The sequence below is a fragment of the Hoplias malabaricus genome, chromosome 13 (genome assembly GCF_029633855.1).
Source record: "Hoplias malabaricus isolate fHopMal1 chromosome 13, fHopMal1.hap1, whole genome shotgun sequence".
NCBI classification, from domain to species: Eukaryota; Metazoa; Chordata; class Actinopteri; order Characiformes; family Erythrinidae; genus Hoplias; species Hoplias malabaricus.
Window position 1 is genome coordinate 26947919 of NC_089812.1, and position 25556 is coordinate 26973474.

Here is a 25556-nt window from a genome sequence, read left to right on the forward strand (position 1 = left end):
ACAAACACAGGCAAGCTGAAACTGTCTTCTCTCAGGTACTGGTATGTAATGCTCCTTGCATAACCTTCTCACAAACATAGAACACACACACACACAAATATTATGCAATCTGTCAGGCACATTTAATGTTATGCAAATACTCTAAAGCCAAAAACAAAAAAAGGCTACATGGCACCTTATCAGTATGATGCAGAAGCCTTTCATTTCCAGAAATAGAACTTCAAGAGGGAAAAAAACATTTATTTATTAGTTCAAAGGAGACAAAAGTTTTGGGTCAGCATTTGGTTGCCCTTTAAAATTTCAACAATGTTCCTACAAAGAACTTGAACTCTAAACTTCAACAAATATGAACATAATGATCTTAAATTTTTTTGCCAGTCATTTTTTGGAAGAAGAACACAAATATTCAGATCATACTTTTAACATTCAGTCCATTCTCCATACGTGGAAACCTTACTGAAACAGCTTGTTTTTGATATCACAAAAACCCTTTTCTTTACATATCTACCTATTTATTCTTTGTCAGTGTAAGGTTATAAGGAGTGTTTAATCCTGGACTACTCTTTCTCTTCATATGTACACAAAATGAAAATAAATAGGTGAATTTCTCAGTCCTACCAAACAGCATCCTCTTACTGAAGCACACACACTGGATTTTTATCCCAAGCATGCTTTACTTCAGTGTACATGGAGCAGGACCATGAATATAACAGTAATCAGGATTCATTCTTCCTTCATTCAGTTAAATCATTCGTCAGTTGATTCACAGTGTCACTATCTGCCTCGTCTCATGAAGAGCCTGCTGGACCAGAGTTGAATGTCAGTTCAAGGAATCAAATGAAGCAAGAGAATCACAAAGTATTAAAATGAGAGAAAAAAGAAATTTAAAAAATGTAAAAAGTATTTTATATTGATCATGCTAATGAAACTGTGCCATCAAGTATCCAGTTGCCTACTCAGGTGAGTGAATTAAGGTACTTTAAGGTGCACTTACTGCTGATGCTTTGTAATCTCTGGTCACCATGTTCAATGTAAGTGTCAGTCTGAACCCACCAATGCCATTCAATTTCACTGGGATGAACTGGAATGTTTTTTTTATGATTTAAAACTAATAATTATACATCAGTACCTGAACCAGTGTTCTAGTGTCTAAATGCAATCAAATCCTAATATCAATGTTCCACAGTCTCGTGTCTCGTTTTTTCACAAAAATGAGGTAGAAAAAAAAAGTACTCTGGTATTTGCTTCTGCACTGAAGGACACTGCAGCTGATTTTTCACTGTTGTTTCACTTTCATATTTTCATTGTTCACTGCGCTCAGTAAAGCTTGATTCTGGTGATGTAAACATCGCCACTCGTCACAGAGATTCTTCTAAAAATATAAAACTACACTTGTCTTTGCTACAAGGACAAAAGTGAGAAATTCTAATGGAGGTGGGTAAGTTTAGAGTCTCAGCCATTTTAATTTAGTATGTGAGAATGGTAGGAGAGAACAAAGAGTGAATGATAGCTCTTGATTGAACAAGAGAGGAGAGAGGTGGAATGTCTGTGTTGACCTTCTGGATGGCGTCTCTTGCAGCGTCATCCTGCAGCAGCTTAGCCCGGTCCAGTGCCCTCTCAAAGTGCAACACACTGGCCTTGTAGTTACCCAGCTTCACTGAGACAGGAAGAAAGATTGACACATCCAACATTAGCTAAATCAGAGTTACAACATGCACAACTGTATAGACAAAAAACACCAGAAGACTGAACAGACAGAATGATTTTAGGGATAGGCATTTCAATCAGATTTTAAATTAGTTTTTTCTTTTTTCACAGCATCATTTGAAATTAATGAAGCTAGCTGCACACACCGGGGGCACTAGTGCACTTTTCGTCCTAAATGAGTAAATGTACTGTTAATGGGAGTGTATACTTTAGTAAATTAACATGCATTTTAAGATTTTTTACAGAGCCCTCGGATGGAGAACAGAGCTCAGACATGCCCATCCTTAATAGATAAACAGTCAGAAAAAGAAAAGCATATATTTTAATGTGTCTTAAACAACAATAAATTTAACAAATAGTGCAAAATAGTAATAAATGAGCATGCATTACAAAACATCACCTGGTGTTCATAGCAACCACCTGGGATGAAATAGCAATATAACTTAACAACACCCTGGTAGCATCATGGGCTTTTTAGATAGTTCCACTGCGATGTGGGGAATGTAGTTTGGACTTACACTCGGCCTGTGCCACAAGCACACTTGCATTTAGCTGCCATTTTTCATCACTGATGTCATCAGCCGCACTAAGTGAGCGAATGCCATAATCTTTGGCCTCTGTGAGATTCTTCAGCTCTAGGTAACAGCGGCCAATCTCATGGAACAGCCAGGCTTTCTCCAGACTGCCTCTCACCAACGGTATCTTCTCCTCCCATCTAAAAACATGCAATGAAACATGAGATTGTGCGTGCAAATATTATTAATAAATATTAAAAAAAAAAACATTAAATATTGTTCATCAAAGGTGTGTATGGTCAGATGTAATCAGACAGTTTGATAAGTGGTGTGTAGTCAAATTATTTTGCTGTGTCTATTGTACTGAAGTTTATTCTTTTACTTGCACGTTGCTATAAACAATGGTAGAGAGTTGTAACATTCCACATAAACTGATGCAGTAAATAACAACCATCTTAGAACATCCAAAATCTTTATCAGACATAGAGCAGTTTGGATGACTAAGCTATTGTGTGAGTTTATGTAGCAATACAGAGAGATACACTCACGCTTCTATGGCTTGCTGAAATTTGCCAACACGTGCATATACTCTGCCGATATTGTCCAGGGCCCTGGATTTACTGTCTATTAGTTTGCTGTTGAAAATAAATCAAACAGGTCAATATTCAAATCATACCACTTCCAACCATCTCACAAGCTAAAGCATACACTTGCCACATATTCTGGATCATTTGGTGGGCTCACCTTTGTTGAGCCAGCTCCAGGTCTTTTATGTGGTTGTCCAGTGCCTTGTCCATGTCTCCCAGGTCCATCAGTGCATTACCTGAGCACAGAGCAATGAGACCCAATTATTTTGATGGCCAAGGCAAACAAGATGATACAAACAAGCTGATACTTAATATTAAATATAAAGTTTCTTTTCAGCTTTAACTTTACAATAATTTCAGTTAAGCTACAATGCATCTAAATCAGCACCATGAAGCATTTTTAACTTTTACAAATCAAGATCTTACAACATGGTCAACTTTTAATTTTGAGTGTGTAAAAATATAGCCAACTGTAGCCAAGGTAGTATTACCAATGCAGCTGTAGAGATTTCCTAGCACCTCTTTTTTATCTGGCAGGTCCTCTTCAGACCAGCCCTGCACAGTCTTTAGGACATCCCTTGCCTTTTTCAGGCTGCTTTCCGCATTGCCTGTGCTTAGGGCTGCAAAACAAACATTCTCAAAGACACAAAATAACTACTTCTTTTAAAAGCTGTGCAACAAAACAATCATTATCACAAATTATGGCCGTTGAAGTTAAGCATGAATCAAAACCATAAGTGAGAAAAGCATTTTCACACATGTAAGTCAATCTCTAGTGCAGTATGTCACCTGCATCAATCTCCTCCAGGTTTTTGAGGATGTAGCAGGTAGGGTCAGAGGGTGGGTGATGCCGAGATTGATTCCACTGCTCTTGTAGAAGCTTTCGGTCTCGTTCCCGGGCATAGATGGGCTTCTGCTGGCGCCAGAATTCGGTCCTTGTGTCCAGGTATGAAATACATTTCAGAATCACATCCTGCAGCCTCTCACCACTTCGCGTCTTTCCTTTTATTAGATCTGAGACACGTAAACAAACATGCTATGGTTCAAACATTCAGAAATATTTATTCATTGCTTGTAACTGCTTATCCAGTTCAGGGTCTCTGTGAATGCAGAGCCTACTTGGAATCACTGGGCGCAAGGTGGGATCAGACCCTGGAGAGGTGCCAGTCCTTCACAGGGCAACACACACACACACACACACACACACACACACACACTAACTCACACTCTCATACCTATGGACACCTTTGAGTTGCCAATCCACCTACCAACATGTGTTTTTGGACTGTGGGAGGAAACTGCAGCACCTGGAGGAAACCCAAGCTGACACAGGGAAAACACACCAAACCCCACACAGACAGTCACTAGGAGTGGGGCTCAAACCCAAAATCTCGGGACCCTGGAGCTCTGTGGCAGCGACACTACCCCATTTTGAAACAGCTGCACAAACCTTCATCTTTGAGCAGTTTTTCCAGATACTCTTTGTCAGCGTGCAGCACTCCCAATAGCTGCTTGGCTGTTCTTTCACTGGTTGTGGTTTTCTGGCCTTGCGGCTTCATCTCTTTTACGGGATGGAGAAAAGGCTTTTGTCGAGCCATTTTCAGCTTTTTGCCAGAAAAAAAAAAAAAAAAAAGAAACAGACACATGAGTTTATAAATATAATCCTAACCTTGCAACTTTCATGTTGATAAGACCAATGTACAAAACACGAATACTGGATTTTATACAATCAAATTGGGATTTTAAAATCCATTTATAAAATGGATTTTATACTGTTAATCAAAACAATTTTTAAAAGTGCATTTTTTAATGTCAAAAGAGGTGTGGAACAAGCATACTTCATCAGCCTTATGAAAGAAGGAGAGATCCCCCTTATTCTGTAGTTTTACAGATGAAGGACCTGGGGGGAAAAAAAGAGAGAGAAGGACAAGTGATTAAGGGTGAGCAATATGACAAACTTTATCACAAACCTTATGCATAATCTCTCTATACATAGAGAAACAGCAAATAATTTTAATACCAACAGTATTATTATCACAGGTCCAGGTACTGTAATTATAAAGGAGTCACACATTTGTGGTATAGTAAGTTAAAAAATACTCACTACCCACTGAGTTGCTGATGGCCTCTTGAGCTTTCTGAATGCCCAGTCTGAACTCTTGAAGCTCTGGACGCAGTTTGTGTCCACGGTGGTAGAAGACCAGCGCAAATTCAAAATCACCTAGAGTGTATAGAGCCTCTGCCTTCTGATACAACCCCTAATGTCACAATGTACAACCTTGACAGTCTTACAAGTCATGATGCGTGTACTACAATATCATATTCAGAACCACAAAACATCACCAAGTAATTTTTCATGTTTTCAAGGAGAATCTAAAACTAGTAACTGACTTCCATACTCATTGTTTGTTTTATCAGCTCCACTGGCCATGTACATTCACTCTATAGTTCTACAATTACAGACTGTAGTGAAGCTGTTGCTCTGCATACCTTGTTAGCCCCATTCCACTGTTTTTCAACAGCAAGGGCACACACAAGACCTCCAAGGAGCACATATTAATTGTGTAGTGTATTATTGTCTGCACAGAATTGACAATGATGTGGTGGTGGTTGTGTTAGTTCTGCTGCTACAAGTGGATCAGGCACAACAGTGCTGCTGGAGGTTTTATACTTGTGTCTATTTACTGACCCACATTAGACACACCTACATTGTTGGTTGTGCTGCTGAATTGTTTGTGTGAACTGTCCAGAAAGCGTTATTGAAGTGTTTGATCCACTCTAGCCATTGTAAAACACACCACCACATCAGTGTCACAACAGAGAATGATCTGCCACCCAAATAATGACTATTGAAGAACAGGATGAAAAGAGGGTAACAAAGTGTGCAGAGCAACAGATGGCCTACTGTCTAATTATAGAACTACAGTATGCTCCGGTATGGTCGGTGGAGCTGATAACATGGACAATTAAGGTAGAAACAAGGATAGTTTTAAAGTTATGACTGATTGGTGTGTGAACATCCTTGGATTGTGTCTTATTTAAAACTCCCTCCTGGTTGAAGCACTTCTTACTACTTATGAGCAGAATGAGTCAGAGAGCTGTAGACAACAATTATTTGCTGTTGATAACATCAGGAAACCTTTACAATACACACTACACCAAACTCATCAATTCAAATATAGGGAAAGGACATTTTTCAAAACATGGTCCTTGAACGAGGTTTTGACTTATATTAAATTGCATTATATTAAAAGCTTGTGATGCACTTAAATTTTATTTTAAGAATCATACGAGGACACGCTCAGTGTTTTTGCACACCTTGAAAAAGTTCTTGTCCTCTTTGAGGGAATCCTCTGCGTCCTTCAGTGCATTTTCTGGATCCCCCATTATCACAAAACACTTGGATCTGGCAACCAAGCAGTTCTTGTCGTCTGGCTGTAAAATCAGAGCCTAGAGCCAACAAACACGTTGTTTCATTATATGAACTTCAAATTTAACAACTGTGACAGGAGGACTTAGCTAGTGATAGCTAGCTTAAAACCGTTGAAGTCCTCTAGATCTTACCGTAGAGTAGCTTTCAATGGCCTTGGCATATTCTCCTTTGTGGAAGAGTTGGTCCCCTTCGGCCATATAGGTGGAGAAAGTGCTTTTCGGAGTATTTTCTCCCTCGTTATCAGACATTTTAACTTCAATGAGTTTACAAACACAGATTAAGGACTAAAACTAGCTGCTGGTCACCGGCTCCTCACGCAGGACTGTCCCCATTTGTGGTCTCCTAGCAACCGCTTAACAAACCAGCAGTTAATTACTATGGAATCGACTCGGGATTCGACTCCCCAATAAAAACTTGATTCAAAAATATAAACAGAGCAGGATATCTAACAAAGTGAAGAACAATATCAAGTCATTGCATTAATTGGCAAGATTTTTTTTATCACGTTAGCATCTATATATAACGATATATTCTCTCAAATATTTGAACTTATTACATTCAAGTAATGACTTACATTCTTCCTCCCCATCTTTTCATATCTGTGTATAAACTCACATCTGAAACTATTTTGTGGATATTTGAATGTAACAGTTTATGTAACAAATATTTCACATTAAAGTACTTAACTTGCTGTAAAATAACCAAAATTAGCAGTATGTATAATAGCAGAAAATAATAATCTGTGTACAAACAAAAATGGAGGTAGCATATTTACATGTACACTTGCTCCCACTTTTAAAGTCATTTTACACTGTGCATTTCCATGACCCAAGTATAACCCAAGTATAAGTAGCCAGTGCATTAAAACAATCAATGGAAAATATTCAATGGAATAATATATTGTTTAACACTGTTTAGGAACAATACACTAAACCATTGCATCATTCTTCCATATAAAATAAATACCTTATTTCACATTTAAAAATTTCTAGTCATTGTAATTTTAACATTAAAATTTGGTCAACAGGGAAGCAGTGCATAAATTCCAAAAATATCCAACTTTTCATTGTCTCACTAATACATGATTTGCATTAATTAGGTAATGTTTTATGCAAATGATATGTAAACAAGGCTAGGTAGGCTGGCACTCTTGTACTTAAGTAATTTAACTCCAAGCACCAACATAACTGTAACCATTTAACGGGATATTCTTATTTTTATATTTTTTGTTTGTTTTTAAACAATTACAGACTAATCTTGTGAAGTATAATTCTCGAATATGTCAAGTATTCAGAGTATTTAAAAACCAATTGTCATTTTCAGGTTTATTATCTGGGACAAAAGACTCCAAAGCCGAATAAAGGGGGGATAGAAACCAAAGCAAAAAAAAAAAAAAAAAAAAAAACACTTTATTTACACGGCTATTTGAAAACGGTCCATGGTCTAGACGGTTCCTTCAGCATGAGCTACACCAATGTGGATGTTATCTTTCGACTGCACCACAAGGATCTTAGGATAGGCAAGGCAACATTTTAACAAGTGCCAATTTGAAGCATACTTGAGGCTTTAGGCGAACAAGGCATTAATTAAGGAAGCATGCAGGGGGAGACACTTGGGGCAGCAAATTTCCATAATTCCAGTTTCCAAAAATGCTGCAAAATGTTTTAGCTGGCATCGTGGGGAATTCATCTAAGCCATGAGCAGCTATTTGCTCTGGAACCCTTAAAGAAAACAAGCACTCTGTAATCAGGTTGTGGAGGAAAAAAAAAAGAACAAAAAACTTCCACCTCAACTGTTACAGCACAAGTTACACCTTGGTGGAAAAGCAGAAAGCTACTAAACATCTCTCCCAGGCCATTTGAACATACAGATCCTGGTGCATCTAAAGATCATCCATCCACACTCCAGCCTCTTCAGTGGCTCACATCTGATTTTGAGAGTTTACAATAAATATTGATATAAAAGAAGTGAATATATCTCAGTTAAAAAAAAAAGAAACCAAAACAAAACAGTCATCAACTATCAACACAAAAAAACACTTTACATTCCAGTAAAATGTACAATGCAGCAACAGGTGAATGGCAACACTGAAACATGAACATTGCAGAGATGGAAGAGTTCACTAGTAGGTGCTGAGGCACCACACACTCTGCATTGTGTATGCAGTAGCACAGTTAATGTGGGTTGAGTATTTATCCCAAATTGTGAGACAGAATTTAACACACAGAGCTGATTTCCAAGACATTTCATTTTGGCATGGGACAAACGTGGCATGGGACAAATACGCAGAGATAAAAACAAGTGAGATTATAGCTAACTTCCATCTGAGAAATATTATGTTTTTTTTTGTTTTTTTTTATTTGTGATACTGGACAACTCCCCCCGTTTGGTATAACAAGCTCCAAGTAACAAGCTAACAGTTTGAGCTTACAGTCCTATGCAAAAAATTGGACAATCATGGTCAAATATCAAGTTTTGTTTTTTTCCATAAGTAAAAATAAGTCAACACATCCTTTACAAATGGCACATTTTCTGCACATTTCAATTATTTGCTGAATTTAACATTAAAGACAAAATGTTTCCTTTGCAAATGTCATTTCATATTGCGTATATTTTAGATATTTTCCCTTGAGTACATTATACTCAGAAAATCAACAGAAAGAGTCCACTGAAATGTGCAGGAATTAAGGGTGCTCTCTGTAGAGGATGTGTTCACTTAGTAAATCAACAAAACACAGGATTTGACTAGGAATGTTCAAAATGTTTGCATACGACAAGTTAGCTTCCTGTGCAAATCCTGCTTTCATTCTGATACTTTCAGTCTGTGGTGGCCATGAACCACAACATCTTACATTTACAATCACGACATTATGAAAATCCAGACCAGCTTTTTAGAACCAAGCTAACCAAATGTCATAGTTTCAGTAGTGTTTATTTAACTAGGATTATTATATATTTAAAGTACTTACGGGAAATACAATTGGGTGAACTTCAGCCGTGTCATTATACAGTAGTGGAAAAACCCTACTTAAAAAGCCTGCATTCAGGAGGGAGGGGGTTTAAGTAAAAAGAGGTTTGATGCATCTTGTAGTGCTTTGCGTTGTTTTGGAAATGGTTATGGTTTTATATGCCGGTCGTAAACATCTTTTTGCATCAGATCAAGTCAATGGCATGGACTCAGGGTCCAGTACACAACATAGCAGTTAAGGGTGGGAGGGCTGAAAGTCCGTTCTGGGGTAGTCTGGAGGTCGTGTGGGTCTACTGCATACATGCTGGAGAAAGGCCAATTAACCAAACTGGAAGAAGAAATTTCCAGGTCCGGATGCTATAGGACAGATAAGAGTGTGAATTGGTCTAAACAGAACAGTGAATCTACCAAATCTCAAAACCATGGCAATTATCATGGACGGATCATTTAAAACAACTGACAACATGCATTATAATGGTAATCTGGTCAGAGTATTAAAGAGAGTATTTAATAAATTAAAGAAAGTACTAAAGCACGCTGTCCTGTATGGCTTACCTTCAAAACTGAATCCTCCAGGGCCACCAAAGAATGCTTTGAAAATGTTGTTGGCATCAAAATCTGCAGGATGAAAAATAAACAGACACAGGGCTCAATAAAACAAACAAACATTAGTGCTTTTAAGGTCTGGAAACTTTAAAGAGAAGAATTGATTTTGATTTGTTAATTTTTTTCTTGAATTGCTCCATTTTCTTTGTAGTCTTAAAAGAATTAATAAACTGCATTCACAATCACTACCATCAGAGTGATCATCATTAAATCGTCTAAACCAAAATTCACACTTATGGTGGATAAAATATTATCCTAAAAATATGCTTTTGCAGCACATTTTTCATGATGTAAAGAGTGCTTACTGTTTTCAACCGCCTTAGTTTTTGTTCTATTTTGTTGAATAAAATTACATTTGTCATTTTTAACACTATGCAACTGTTACCATAAAAATCACAAGAGCAGGAGGATGTTTGAATTTTAAATAATTACGCCTACTTGTATACTTAATATATAAACAATAACTTTTTTTTTCTTGTTAAACTATGTACTAACCATGTCTATGCCAATTAAGATTTTGAGGTTTTGTATGAATATGTACAAGATAAAAGACAGACCCATATTCATCTCATCATCGTCCAGGTCATGGCCACTGTCATAGCGTGATTTTTTCTTAGGATCTGAGAGCACAGTAAAAGCTTCTCCGACTTCTTTAAACTTCTTTTCCTCTTCCTTCTGTACCTCAGCACTTGCTCCACTGTGACGGTCTGAGAGAGCACGTTGACAGGCAGAAAGTCATTAGGTGAGGAGAGAGAAAGTCTTCAGGATCGGCTCATTGGTTTCTATTCTGTGAGTGTTTCATGTCAATGTTTTCTGTTCTCAGAACAGGAAAACAGCAACACTACTGCCCAGAGTAATAGACCATATATTACAGACATGGCAGGGGGGGAAAAAAATAAAATAAATAAAAAAAAAAGTTGAAATGCCCTAATATTCAATGAGAAATATCAAGGGCAGTCTTTCACTACAATGAAAACTAAATTTCAGGTCACATTACGTTATTAAAAAAAAAGAGAATACTGAAAAAGCTCTTAAGTTCTTTTTTACTTAAAAGAACTTTACTTAAATTATTTGGGCTACAGGCTGAGTCATGAAATCAAATGTCCTCCTTAAGAAAAAACATCTGGTCATCCAAGGATTATTATATTCTTATCAGTTATTCTTTGTAGTTCTGCTTCAGTTTTCTTGCACATTGGGCAGGAGGTATTATATAAAATAGATAGTGTAATGAAACCTATAAAGGGGCGCATTGTGCACTGTACATTAGACATTTAATACATACAATTTATGAAAATCGCCCTGTTTAATGTTTCTAGCAATAAGTGTAAAATGACTCCTTATGGCTTGCATTCAATGTGTACCTGCAGTCATTTAAAAGGGTTTGACACATAAATACATATATGCACAGAATTAAGGGGCAAAACAAATAATTCACATTTGTCAAAGTAAATCAATGGATGAAATATAAGTGCATCCCTATTTCAGAGTTTTATAAGTGCTATGTGTAACTGTTTACCCATGTACATGGCTGACCCAATGCTGATGTTATTACGACAGTTTCAGAAAACGTGTAAGTGGGGCTCTACCTGGATGGTGCATAAGGGCTCGTTTGCGGTATGCTTTCTTGATTTCATCTTCAGTCGCATTTTTGTCCACTCCGAGAACTTTATAATAATCTTTTCTTTTACTTTTCTTTAGCTCCAGCTGAGCAGTCTTCAGTAGGTGTTTATGTTCTGAAAGACAAGAAACAGTATTAATGGGAAATTGCATGGGACCAGTCAGTATAATGTGTTCTGATCAGCACATTCAGCATGCTTACCTTTAGTTTTTTCTGTCTGATAGACCTTCTCATAGTCTCGCACTGCTTCCTCATACTGCTCTGTGTCCATATAACTACAGGAACATAAGAGGTCAGTGCTTGCATATTCATTCACTAAAACATTTATACACACACACGCACGCAAAACAGGCTTACCACTGGGCTCTTCTTAAGTAAGCTTTAATATATGACTCATCCAGTTTAATAGCCTTTGTACAGTCTTCTATGGCCTGCTCCAATTTTTTTAACTAGAAGACAAGATATTAAAAACATGGCAGTTATTGTCTATATTTGCACCTGTGTGTCAATAAGGAAATATATTTTCAGTACTGTGAATATGATAACCTTATAAGACCAACCATGTAATGTTAAATATTCACTTATGCCATGACAGTCAAAATCAACAAAAACAAAAGATGAAAACATATATTCAATATCATATTAATATTTTATCACAGTGAGGAATCACCTAGAGTACAATAAATACATCATTAAATATTTATTTGTATTATTGGCATATCATTTTTTAAGGCAATCTATCTGCTCATACTAAAATGACTGTGATATCATAAGACATCCCTGCCCTTGAATTAAAAAAAATGTTTAAAATAAATACACCTTTGAGCCAACAGTGGCTCGGTTGCAGTAGAGCTTGGCGTTGGTTTTGATGTTGTTAGGGTCAATGGTCAGGGCTTCAGAATAGAGATTATAAGCTTCCTCAAAATTGCCCTCTTTAAATGCCTTGTTCCCCTCTTCTTTCTTAGCCTTCAGTGCTTTGGCATTCTGCAAAGAATTTATCCAAAGAATAAACATTCTCACCCAAACTTCATGAAAGAGAAAAGATATCTGCAAGATAACTGTAAAAACTCCAAATAGTTTACATGCTTTTAATAGTGATTCTTAAATACAGTCCTACAGCACTGCGCCCTGTTTTGTGTCTTCGTTTCTAACGTCTAACTTTCCAAATCATCATCTTAACATAATCTAATACGTATGTTACATCTAAATGTTAAATAATAATACATAGCTGGTTTGATGATGTGTGTAAAATCATCAAAATATGCAGGGCAAGACCACTCCAGGACCTCTACTGGGAAACACTGAGCAGGGTGAATGACTCTGAATACGTCATCGATTAAAGCATTCTTGCACTTTTCCAGAAACACTGACTTCATCAATATGTAATCATATTACATTTGCAAATAAGCAAAATTCAGTAAAGCTGACTCACTCTGCAGGCTAGACGGGCCTTTTCATGGTCAGGTGCCATACGGAGTGCCAGAATGAAAAACTGCACAGCTTTATCGATACAGTCTTCATAATACAGGCACAAGCCCCTCACATACAGGGCATCACCATTCGTGGTGTCCATCCGCAAGATATCACTGTGTGAGCGAGGATGAGAGAAGGCTGTACATAAACTCGAATTTACCAACTGATTGCACAATATAGATGCTCTTTATATACATTTTTGCCTTTAACTTACAGTCCCCATTTCCAGAAACTTTGGGACATTTTGTAAAATGTAATAAAAATCTTAACCTGTGTTTTTTTTTTTTAATTCTCTTGAACCTTTAAATAACTGTAAATTTCTGGTCCTTAGCTCATCTCCTATAAAGTTCTTATTTTGGAGATTGATGACTATTTTGGACAGCAACAATATGCTGCAATCAAGACATCTTTCCTAAGAAGTCCATGGGTATTTCAGCAAGACCATGCCAGGCTTCATTCTGTATGTGCTATGACATGGATTCATAGACACAGAGTGCATGTGCTTGACTGGCCTGCCTACAGGAGAATCAGGCAATGGTGACTATGGACTATTGCCCAAAATGGGCAAAAATTACACTTCAGTTAAAATACATTTTCAAGATAATTATCAAATGACAGATTCTTGTTTTACTACAATTTACAACATATCTCAACGTTCCTAGAAATGGGTTTTCATATTCAGCTACATTCAGTTTGCAAATTCAGCTACAAATATTAAACTTAAATGTTAAACATTTAAAATAAATAACTAAAAACAAAGAAAATATTTCCACATGTAAAAACATTCACTCATACAAAACTTTAACGCAAGTCTTAGCCCTGACATATATAATCTTTTCTGACTTAACTACTGGTCCTGAAATATTTGTTTTTTTACTTGTAAACAACAAGTTACCTTTGATTTATAAAATGTTTGATGTCTTTACCAAACAGATTTTTTATGACTGTTACTCAGTTACCTGGCAACAGACTGGGCTTCTGCATAACGTCCGAGCAGTGCTAGGCATTCTGCCTTCAGGACCTTAAACCTGTGACATGCAGACGCTGATGCTAATGCCCGATCCATACAGAACACCACCTACACACAGACAAACCACGAAATTAGTCAGATTCTCTTATAGGTATTTGTTCCTAGGCAAAATCTTCTTTATAACACTCAAATCATCTCTGATCAGGTCTACTCAATAATTGTCCTGGTGATGTAGCACATTATACAAATCAAAATACACCGTACATGTTCAGATGCTCCAGAAGAGGTTTACCACCCGAACAAGGCATGTTAGATTAAGGTTGGAGCTAAATTCTGCAGTGCGACATGCTGTGCATATTAGTGTTAAATGAATTTTTAATTGTTGCACGAACTGACCATTCTGAAATCTCGCTTCTCAAAACCAATCTCAGCCATGCGCTCATACTCCAGAAGAGACTCTGCATTCTTCAACTATAAAACAAAAACAAAAATACACTTTAGCAGGGTTTAGCTACAGAAAGTTTTTTGCTTTATGATAGGTTTCATTTTGTGTTGAGCAATAATTCCAACATATATACGAAGCCATGGTTCAGTATGTCTTTCACCAGCGTAGTTCAGATTGGCTGTAACAGTTGACAGTGTCATAACTGGCCTTACTTCTTGCTGAGCCTGGCTGTTGTCTGGCTCCAGCTCCAGAACTTTCTGGAAGCAGCGGCTGGCAGCCATAGCATTACCAAGTAACAGGTGGCACTTGCCCTCTCGTAGATGACCCTGGGGGACAGAAAATATGCGTGACAATGTGCATGCACTCACGATCAGAAAAACTGAAGAAGCCCTCTGTGTAACCATCAAGAAACAAATGCAACATCAAGCCAGGTATGACTCTACATTTCAAGCAAAACCTTTGATATAAGTATTTTCCTCTAAATATTTAGGAGATATTAGGGGATATTTATGTCTTTTTGTTTAAAAAAATAAATAAATAAAATAATAATAATAATAATAATAATAATAATAAGGTGTAAAAATCTAATAGGGAAATCTGTTTTTAAGCACTCCAATTTATCCAGACTATGTACTGTACACTTTATGGTCATGTTGGGGCACAGCTTATTTGACCTGTCTAAACATAAATTGACCTGCCTTACATACCCAAAAATGCACATTAAATATATATTTCCATCTGATTACTGACCTGTGAAATATCTTTGCACATCTGAAGCTTCAAAATAACACAACGTCCTTAAGTCTGCTGGCTTTAGAGGACAAACTGAGCTCTTCCTCATAATGAGGTCAAGTCCCAGAACTAACAGCATCCTCTAATGGCAGTCCTCTTAGTATGGCTCAGTAAAGAATACTCCATCTAAACTAGACTTCCCTAATCCTACTACATACAAAAGGTAGTTTAAGAGGTAGGATATTGTGAGACCAGTTCTTTGAGAATCAGCATAGTTTTATAGTTTGTTTTCAACAAACAAAACCTGGAAGATAGGTTAAAACAAGGGTTTCTAAGCAGAGAAATAACAAAATGTGCTGATAAACCCACCAGAATTTAACTAACCAAGCTCTCTCCAAAATGCATTTAATCATAGCTACCATTGCAAATTAGACTTAAAAATTGTAAACAACATTTCAAATGATATTATTTTGCATACGTTTGTCCATTTCAAGCTATTGTTTGTAGTTTTGTCATTTTTTTGTTGCGTAAGTAAGTAAAAATGCTATGGTGTCTAACCCATCTTTGATGCCATGTCTGAGCATCACTGCTCACTGCTTAATTAACTACAGCATGGTGGACTCTTACATAGCCACTATGGTCACTTTAAATCATCATGCTTACAATAATTCCTGACAACTTTGTTCACTGTCAGCAGCTGCTACAAATATATCCTTTCTCCAAACACATATACATATAATTGGCATAATCCCCGCTTAAAAGGCAGTATGGGAGTTTTTTCCTTGCTTCTAGCTCATGAGCTGAATAAGAAGAAGCCTAGCACACTGGTTAATTTTTTATCTATTTACAGACATGGGATTTCATGAACATTGCCTTTGAGGTAGAAAGGTATATTTAAAAAGAAAATTCTGGTGAAGTTCTGTACATCAATAGTTCTCAATCTTAGTTCTAGAGCAGTGGTTCTCAAACTGTGGTACGCGAAGCAGCAGGAGGTGGTATGCCAAATGACCTCAAAAAATGTACTACTTAATTAAAGAATTTATTCATTTAGGAATTTATTATTATTATTAAATTCTGTCATTTTTGAGAAATCAGTGTAAAGAAAGCCCAGTTTCAGTTGCTTACTGGATGTAAGCAAAGGCTAGAGACAGATGTGAACAATTTGGATTTTATGATGAAAAGGGCAAAGTAAAAACAACCGAGACCAAACATGAGAAATACTCTGGAGACCAGAAGGACTAAATCCAGAGACACATATAGAGAAAAACTAAGCAAGAATTCTGTACACGTGAAGACAAAATATGAGAAAACACTTGGCTGAAGGAATATGTGACTGTTCTTTGCATTATTATAGCCTTAAAAAAAAGTTTAACCCCGCACCACCCCTCCTTCACCTGCTACAAGCGCAAAGACCCACTGTGAGCACCTGCCCCAAGCCCCCACCTCGCTGTTTTCACCTGTAGCCTATTAAAGCACATAAATGATTTTAAATTGACCTCTTCTCGTTTTTTTTTTTACTTTTTTCAAAACCCTTATTGCCCATAAATGTTATATGTTCTCAAATGTATAACTGTGTTTAAAACATTCACTTTAGACTTAGTTATTGTATTCTCGCTATAATTTTTTGTTAATATTTTAGATAGTTTTGTGTTAAGCAAGCAAAATTCAGGCAAAAACACGTAAATTTCAAGCAAGATTTTGCCTTCTGCCCCCGGCACAGAGGAAGAATCAGGGGCGCACATGATTCTGTGGTAAAATCATAGGTGGTACTTGGTATAAAAAGTTTGAGAACCACTGTTCTAGAGTAGTACTGACACAACTGCTACACATCTACACAAGAAAGGCTCGTTATTTAGTTTATCAGTGGTTAGCTGTTTTGGGAGCAGAGTAAGTTAAAGATGCATAGCAGTGATCATCCAAACTATTGCTCTGAAGCTTAGAAGTATAGCTTTCATTACAGTTAGCTTCTGGACCTCCAACCTTCATGAAGGTGTCATCTAGCCGCACAGCCTGCTGGGAGTCCTCTAAAGCCTCTCTGTAGCGGCTCAGCATCATCAGTGTGGCTGCACGGTTGCCATAATAACTAGCATTCTTCGGACACACATCTGCAAAAATAAAAATAAAAAGTACGTTTGTGCTGAGACATGTCTGTAAAAACAGAAGATTCATCGAGGTAAGAGGAACTTGAACATTTCTCAAAATAGCACTGGGTCCTCTTTTTTTGGTTTACACAGTGTCAAACAACTTTCCCAAAACAAGACGCTGCCATGGTGAAAAAACTATTTATTTATTTATTTTGATCTGCTATTAGGTATAGATAAACTGGCTTTGTATGAATACTACCTAAACTATGTACAGCAAATCACTTTTGAATTTACTATATATTAACACCTCAATATATCACATTAAAACCACTTCCTTGTTCCTACATTCATGGACAACTTTATAGGTGCACTATGTTTATTTTTTGTTACTTACTGACTGCAGCCCATCTGTTGCCCTTTGTGCCCTTGTTATTCAAATGGTCAGAATTCCCATAGAGGAATTGTGTGTGTTGGATCATTCTAAGCACTGCAGGGACACTATCCATGTGGTGGCTTATTTGTTTTTGTTGCACTAATAAAATTGATCAGACAGAGCAGAGCAGTTAGAATATTTAAACACCAGTCTTTGGGGTCACTGCCTGACACCAAAGAGTCCACCAACCAAAAATATCAAGATGACCACCACAAACTGTACAGCAACAGATGAGCTACTGTCTCTGACTTTAGATCTACAAGGTGGACCAACAGAGTAAAGGTGTCTGACAGAGTGAACAGTAAATGTACACAGTGTTTTATAAACCCTGCAACACTGTGTACCGCGTTTGATCGGACCACAATGCCACTGTCAGTGAAGCGCTGAAAATAACTCACCACCCAAATAAAACTTGCTCTGTTGTGGTCATAACCATTGAAGAACAGGGTGAAACTATGATAATAAAGTATACACAGCAAACTGCAGGAGGCCTGCATTCTGTACTTGTTGAACAACAAATTATACCTATATGATGAGTGAAGCTGATAAAATGAATAATGTGTGTAGAAACAGAGGTGGCCTTAACATTATGACAAGACTTAAGATTTTCATGGGGGTAGTGTGCAGTTAAACCAAAGATTAGGTTTAATACATGTCCAGGAACCACCCTTGAGCATGACATATATACAATAAGTAATTTTTTATTTAAGAAAAGTTCAGTCTGTAAACAATGTGTTTACAATATTGTTCTGTTATGAAACATGGAAACCAAAATGGGAGTTACCTATGGCCCTTGTGTAATAATTGAATGCTTCAGAGTAATCCTTTTTAATGTAAAAAGCATTGCCTTGCTCTTTGTAGCCTTCAGCTTCCCTGGAGGGATAAACACACACAAACACACAGTTAGATAATAATCACAAAAAAGGACAAATGAAGGATCACACAGTCTCCTTTAAAAAATACAGCAACAACAGAATCAGTTTATGATAAGGGCATTTTGTAAATTTTATTTATTAATGATTTATGTGTGAGAGTTGTTTGTATGTGTGTGGGTACCTTGTTTAATACCACCATAAAAACAAACAAACAAACAAAAAAAAAATACATTAAATTGTATGACAAACTGGAATGTATTAGAGGATAAACTATTTAGTCTGGGTAGAGTTAGGCTCCGAATCAGTACACTACTACATGTAGGCCTGTCACAATAATTACATTACTGACTCATTGTACAAAATAAGGACATTCATTCATTCGTTATCAGTAACTGCTTATCCAGTTCAGGGTCGCGGTGGATCCAGAGCCTACCTGGAAACATTGGGCGCAAGGCAGGAATACACCCTGGAGGGGGCGCCAGTCCTTCACAGGAAAATACACACACACTCACACCTACGGAAACTTTTGAGTCGTCAATCCACCTACCAACGTGTGTTTTTGGACTGTGGGCTGAAACCGGAACACCCGGAGGAAACCCATGCGGACACAGGGAGAAAACCATATGGACATTATCTTTATAAATTTATAAAGGGTGACTCAATGGTATTTTACTTGTTTATGAGAACAGTTGATTGTTGATTCACTGTAGAGGCAAAGTAACTTTATTAAAGAAGCCCTTTTTAATGGACTCCTGGATAACACAAATACTGTAAAGTATTTTTATAAAGAGAAAGCTTTATGAAACTAGTGGTATTTCTACATGAGGTGACCACAAAAATAAAACTTTTCAACTTTGGATGACAGTGTCTAGTTTGATTCCTGATTAATTTGTACAGTGCAATGTATCAGTTGACTAGATGACTAGCTCTTAATTTGTCCAGTGAACAAGTCACCTTAGCAGATATCGCAACTATTGCGAGAGATATGTCAGCCGCCACTGCAGGCATGTTTGTTTACATAAGTATTACTGTCACCAATACTTTAGACACTTGCTTTGTTCTGTGGTTCTCTCTGGACTCTATTTTGGAAACATTATGTGGTTTTGTTTAAAAAAAAAAAAAAAAGGTTTTCATTTATTTAAGGTTTATTTTCTTTTTTCATTTTTCACATTTTTCATATTCCAATTCCAATGTCTGAATTTTCTTAATAACCAAGTTTTTGCTAAAAATTCATTGCACTTTAAAAGGGGTGTAGTTGCATTATTATACTAATATTATCTGTACCATTTAAATGCATTTATATCTGGGACAATAAATCAGTCATAAAAAATTGCTGTTGTGACAAGCTTAATTACATGAGGGTGTTGGAAATTGAAAGTTGCTGGTATCTGAGCATGTCCAGGTAACAGTACTGAAACAAATCACACAACGACCAAAAACAACTGATAAAAAGGACATGAGCTTCAGGATAGTGATTTAATTTATCAATGAAATATTCAGCTTACACCACATCATCAGCTCAACAATTTAAATACACTGAAGATTTTAAGTGGAAGCATCTTTCTAACAATTCTCATATGTGACAAAAGTTGTTTGCATGTGTTTGTGTGTATATAAACTGCATAGTAACAAACAAACAGGCTCACATTCCCCAAATATTTAATGTACATTTAATTGTAGGAACGGATATTTGTAATCTAGTGTAGCAACAGCTTCTGTGTAGCAATACTAAGCTTGTGTGTGATTGTGTGAGATCACACATGGATTTGGGGGGTGATGTGTGGAGGGGTACCACACCCCTTGGTGCTAAACATAGAAACCCGAACTATGTTTAGACAGGAGAGGATTCAAAATTTTACATGACACAAGGATAGGATTCTTCATGCTCTTTTAACAATACACTGCATTGTGAATGTTTAATGGAAAAAACTTGTTGCCCACAACTTGTTCAAGAAATATTCCAGCACCACAACTGAGATCAGACGTTTTAAAGAAAATGTGCCATCTCATCTTTTGCTGAGTAATCTAGGTTGCAAGAATCTTTTTTTACCTAAAAGCTAGTGCTGGGCGATAAGAGCGCAAATCAATATAAGAATTAATGTAACATTTTACCACGATTACAATTAATGTAAAGTTTTTAAATAAGAAAAATGTACTTTATAAATAACAAATAATGTATAAAAAATAATAATACATAACAAAAGAGAATATGAAGAATAAACTGGTTCTATTAAGTGGGTTTAACTTGAAGATCAGACAAAGTTGCTGGCAGAGGTGGAGTTTTTCTTTTTCATGCTCTATTACCTTACTCACTACACACTTAATGCTACAACGCTACAAAAAAGTGATATGATAGAGATGCTTGCACGGCAAGATAACCAAGCGAACTGAACATTCGGTGAGCTACCTAGTGGCGGGTAGTGTAAGCTTGCTCACTCATAACTCCATCCTCGGCTCGCATTATAAAGCAAACAATCCACAGAGTAACGGCTTGTATCGCGGAAAATTCTAAAAGTCGGTTCACTCATAATTCAAGGTTTTACTGCATCTGTCTAAGTGATCTTATGCACAACATACGTACTAAATTTAAGCAAGTTCTATGAATATTTTCTACATGTTGAGTAAAATGTTTAGATATTATTAAGTCTAGAATCTTTACAACACAGTAGCCAAGCTGTTGGGTTGTGTGTAAAAGTAAACCTAAAAACTAAAAAGCACAGCCATATAAGTGGTCGGTTCTGGGAGGACAACCCAACAGTATTTTAAATCAGCTTTGACCCAGTGTTCAACTCTGCCTTATACACCAAAGTCTGCCATTCATCAAACACATATTCACTGAGCCTGTGACAGAGTTTATCTCTGGAGTTATTTCCATTATTCTTTTTAGAGTAACAGTCATGTGCTCTCCATAGCCCTGTTTCACTAGAACAAACCCCTGATTAACCTTGTCCTTTTCTCCAGATAGAAGTAGCAAAGCTGACAGCCAGCAGGTAGGGGCTACATTACCACTGACATAAAGAGTGCTCAGCAGGAAGCTGTTTGTACTGAAATTATAACAAACATGATATGTACACAAATATTTTACTAAATCATGGGGTATTATTATTTTTATTTAATTCAATAAAGTTTGGTAAGAGTTGGCTCTAAAACTGTGAGCTGTCCAAAACACAATTCACACAAGTGTCTCCGATATTTCAGTAATGGGGAGGCAGTCATTCAGGCGGTCTAAACGCACATATTAATTTAGACTCGTGGCTAATGTCCTGTGGTTCTAAAAATGGCATAAATTGTGACATCTCACAAACAACAATTCAATGACAATTTTATTATTTCAGACCTTAAAAACCTAGACCACAGATTTAAACTCACAGGTGAGATATATATATATATATATATATATATAATCTTTTGAAAAAAGGTAATTAATTATATTTTGAATTTCATTAAACTGCGAAAGTTTTTAAATATTAGAAATATTTAACACTGAACAAATGCATATGGCAAAAATTGCAATGTCTGCAATTTTTTTTAATTGCTCTGAGGGTCAGTTTCACCTTAATATGTCCAGTCCAGAGAGTGATTAAACCTTGCTATAACTGCTCTATAGAGGAGTATGTGCCCACTCCCCAAGCGAATACATCTGACTATGCCTGCTCCGTGAGTTCTCTGGGGCGATTAAACCTCGCTCTGCCTGCTCCACAAGCTAAACGTGTACTGGCCTAAATACATGTATGCAGGAATCCACCCAATGGGCTAAATATCAAATCCATGCATGGTAGCAGTAGAATTAGAAAAAATACGACTATACTAAAGACAAAACTTATATAACAGTAATAGCATTACGCGATCTGTGCACAGGAAACGCACAGAAACACAAGATTTGCTGGGATCTTGTGTCTCACTGGGCTATCACATTTCTCACCTATTAACAGATTTCTCTTTAAGTGCTAGTGATCTCCCACACTGGCTACGCTTGACAGCTGCTGCCACTGCTGCCTAAGGCCTGTTATGCCATGCATGCTGGTAACTTCCTGATGGATGATGTTACAACCTCTAAATTAACCACATTTTAACGCACACTGACAGTCTGCGTCATGCTAGCACTTCGGGGACGTGCTTTGGGCCACTGCAGAAAGTACCAGAAGTTTACACTCTCACAGGAACACTTTACCTCTATGGTGTCTCATTTAAGACACCAAACATTCATGTTCATGGAACATTCCTTATGACTTTAAAGAAAATGGACAAGCTAAAACACTGAATGATATATGATGTATTAGTTTTCATTAGATACAAAAAATAATAAACAGTGTTTTTAAAGCTCAGGCTATATATATTATATACAGATTGAATATTTACCTACTACATCAAATTTTTGGAAGATACATACCCAGGCAACTAGTTTGGAAATTAAATCAGCATGAATTGATCTGCATCACGCTAGTCATGTAGCTATGCTACATTACATTCTTGATCATCAAAAGAGCCCTTTTTCATTCTTCTCTTTAAATGGTTCCACCAGGAGAAGATCTCTTTTTAACATTAAATAAACACAGAACATTTACCATACAAACATGAGAGGTACCTGCACAGCAAATTTCTCTATTTTTCAAATCATGAGGGACTTTACTTTTGCTATAAATGACGAGTCTGAGAGCAAAACAAGACACTGCCGTACAGGTGTTAGTCTTCTGATCTGTCAGAGTTATAACCTGCAATTACCTAAGAATCAATACTGAAACTTCTAAAATTAAGTACAAGGAAAATTAGGTTACTGCGACAAGGAAAGATTTTACCTCACTTCCAGTGAACAGAAACTACATGGAATGTCTATTTATGGAGATGTGTGGGGGTTTTAAAGGGGCAACAGTTCATCTAAATGCAGACAGCAGTACTAGAAGCCTCTGATGAATATTCCTGACACCCAGTCAGGTAGAGTTATGTCCACACACCACACTATAACCACACTTATAACACCAAAAATCCTTAATAATTTAGCTCTAGCGAGAGTACAAACCCTAGGCCCAGGCAAGAAAGATTGCTCTTCCTGTTATCATTCCTTTCAGCTGGGTAACAAAGCCAGTGTTCACATAAGCATGACCATTACAGCCATATCACTCAGTGATCAAAAATAACTGTGCCTTACATTTTAGATGCCAGAAACAATCCAGAAAGTACTTCGCCCCAGTTCAGAGACCAAAATCCATTTATTTAATTAGTTTTTCATCCAATGAAATGACAATTAACACTGTTACAAAACATGATATAACAGCGTTAATAACATATGCCTTTTGCACTTAAACACCTTTTGTATTTCTAGAGGCCTGCTTTCAGTTTTTCAAAGCAGTCTGTAGAATTAATCTCTTTCCAGAGTTCAGTAGTACACGTTGGCTGCTTTTTCTATTTCTCATGATCAAAAACACATTCAAAAAAGGTGCTGAGCACTCATTTGTCTGTTTTAAGAACACCAACAAAATTTCACTCTTTGTCTTACAGCTCTGTTTCCTTTCAGCCTGAGGTTTTATCTCCTACGAGCAGCAGGAAGTACCAGTCATTGGGAGCCGCCAGTTGTTAAGTGGCAGCCACAAGTCAATAAGTACAGCCACCAGTCAGCCATTGGCAACATTCGGGCAATTAGAGTTCTACCCAGCTAATAATGATATCTTATACTATTCATTACCTGCTGTCAATTTACCATCATTCACCATGTATCAATTATATTTGCCTATCATATTAAACAAATTCAGTTTAAAATATGTAAATTGTAAAGGTATTATGTGATGTCACTATAGACAGAAAGGAGTAAGAAACCTTGGCTTGGGGTTACCACAGCCATTCAAACCCCTTGACAGTGATACTGCCCTGCACTTGTCAATCAACATTTAAAGCAAAACTTAAAACAAAGACCCACAAGATACTCAAAACTGTAATATCCACAAAGTCAAAGGACTGACAGACTGGCCTGTCGACTTTCTTAGATCTGAAACAAAGTTGGAACTTGGAAAAAAAAAATGAAATCCATAAACATGTTGGTTAGGAAACCAGTTTTCTGCATATATATATATATATATATATATATAGCTGCTAATTACTTGAACTCCAGTTTTGGTAACTCCCCCTTTATAAAAAAAACTTTCCCCTTACATTCATTCAATCTTCTGGCACTAGTAGTGGCTGCTTTGACTGGAAATTAAACAAGGGTCTCTAACTTTTGCACAGTGCTGTAAAATCGTCCATCCAGCAGTTGATGCACTGAGCCAGAGACTACAAAACAAGCAGCGAGAAAAGCCCATGAGGATGAAGTTGGTTTGCTATTCGTCAGCTTCAGAACCGAATTTTCCCTCAGGAGCCAGAATGTAACTGCGACACGATTTAAGGTGGAAAGGTACATTAAAATAAGCAGCTGTCAAACGGGAATTCCACATAATATTCCCAACACGCAACCTTCCTCTGTTAAGTTAAAGACCCCAAAACCAGGCCAGCAGCACCCCGCAATGTTTGAGCTCTCTGTCAGCTCGTAGTCGAGGGCGAAAGACCCCCAAAATCACACTGATTTGCCACGACACCCTCTACGTGACTGCCCTTGGGCTGCACTCTGCTGCCTTTGTCCGGTGTTACCTCTCCTGCTCTTCGTCGCTGAGCTCCATCTCCGGACCCGCAGCCTCGTCGTAGCCAACGGTCGCCATTTCGCTGTGAGGGGCGGAGTCTGAACGCTGAGCGTGAACGTGCATCATCAGCGCGGGAGCTCCCAGAAACCCCGCCCTTGTATGCATACGTCATCAGGCGCAGTAAACCACCTCCTTGCCTCTACATTTACTGTGCATTTTGTATTTCTGCAGGACATTCCTGGATATCCAGACTTTTAGATTTTAATTATCCTACATTAGTAGTCAAAAACTAACCACAGAATTTAAAGATTGTAATTTGCACATGAAACAATCTGGTTTACAATAGTAATTAGAAACACACTGGAACTTGTTAAAATTTAGACAAACTGGAAGTGACAAAAGTATATGAGTTCTGGTATGTGACCCTAATTTGGTGTTTATGTAGCCCTCATGGCAATTAGTAGTTGGTAAGTGGGCCAGCATAATTCTGCTCTTACTCTTT

At 37.2% G+C, this 25556-nt stretch overlaps 2 protein-coding genes across 2 annotated transcripts; both read right to left on the reverse strand.

Annotated features, from left to right (window-relative positions):
• Nucleotides 1-115: 115 nt before the first annotated feature.
• Nucleotides 116-6578, reverse strand: odad4 (outer dynein arm docking complex subunit 4). The gene is made up of 12 exons (XM_066642169.1): nt 6374-6578; nt 6128-6259; nt 4914-5067; nt 4648-4709; nt 4260-4413; nt 3599-3823; nt 3301-3429; nt 2967-3045; nt 2771-2857; nt 2226-2422; nt 1557-1657; nt 116-799 (listed from the first exon to the last, which is right to left on the reverse strand). The coding sequence occupies exons 1-12, from the start codon at nt 6488-6490 to the stop codon at nt 764-766; spliced, it is 1473 nt and encodes a 490-aa protein (XP_066498266.1). The 5' UTR covers nt 6491-6578; the 3' UTR covers nt 116-763.
• A 175-nt stretch (nt 6579-6753) lies between these two features.
• On the reverse strand, nt 6754-25162 carry dnajc7 (DnaJ (Hsp40) homolog, subfamily C, member 7). The gene is made up of 14 exons (XM_066642170.1): nt 25065-25162; nt 18356-18444; nt 17035-17159; nt 14535-14648; nt 14274-14348; nt 13867-13985; nt 12867-13020; nt 12254-12418; nt 11792-11883; nt 11636-11709; nt 11403-11549; nt 10374-10523; nt 9766-9828; nt 6754-9567 (listed from the first exon to the last, which is right to left on the reverse strand). The coding sequence occupies exons 1-14, from the start codon at nt 25130-25132 to the stop codon at nt 9530-9532; spliced, it is 1473 nt and encodes a 490-aa protein (XP_066498267.1). The 5' UTR covers nt 25133-25162; the 3' UTR covers nt 6754-9529.
• Between the last annotated feature and the right edge of the window lie 394 nt (nt 25163-25556).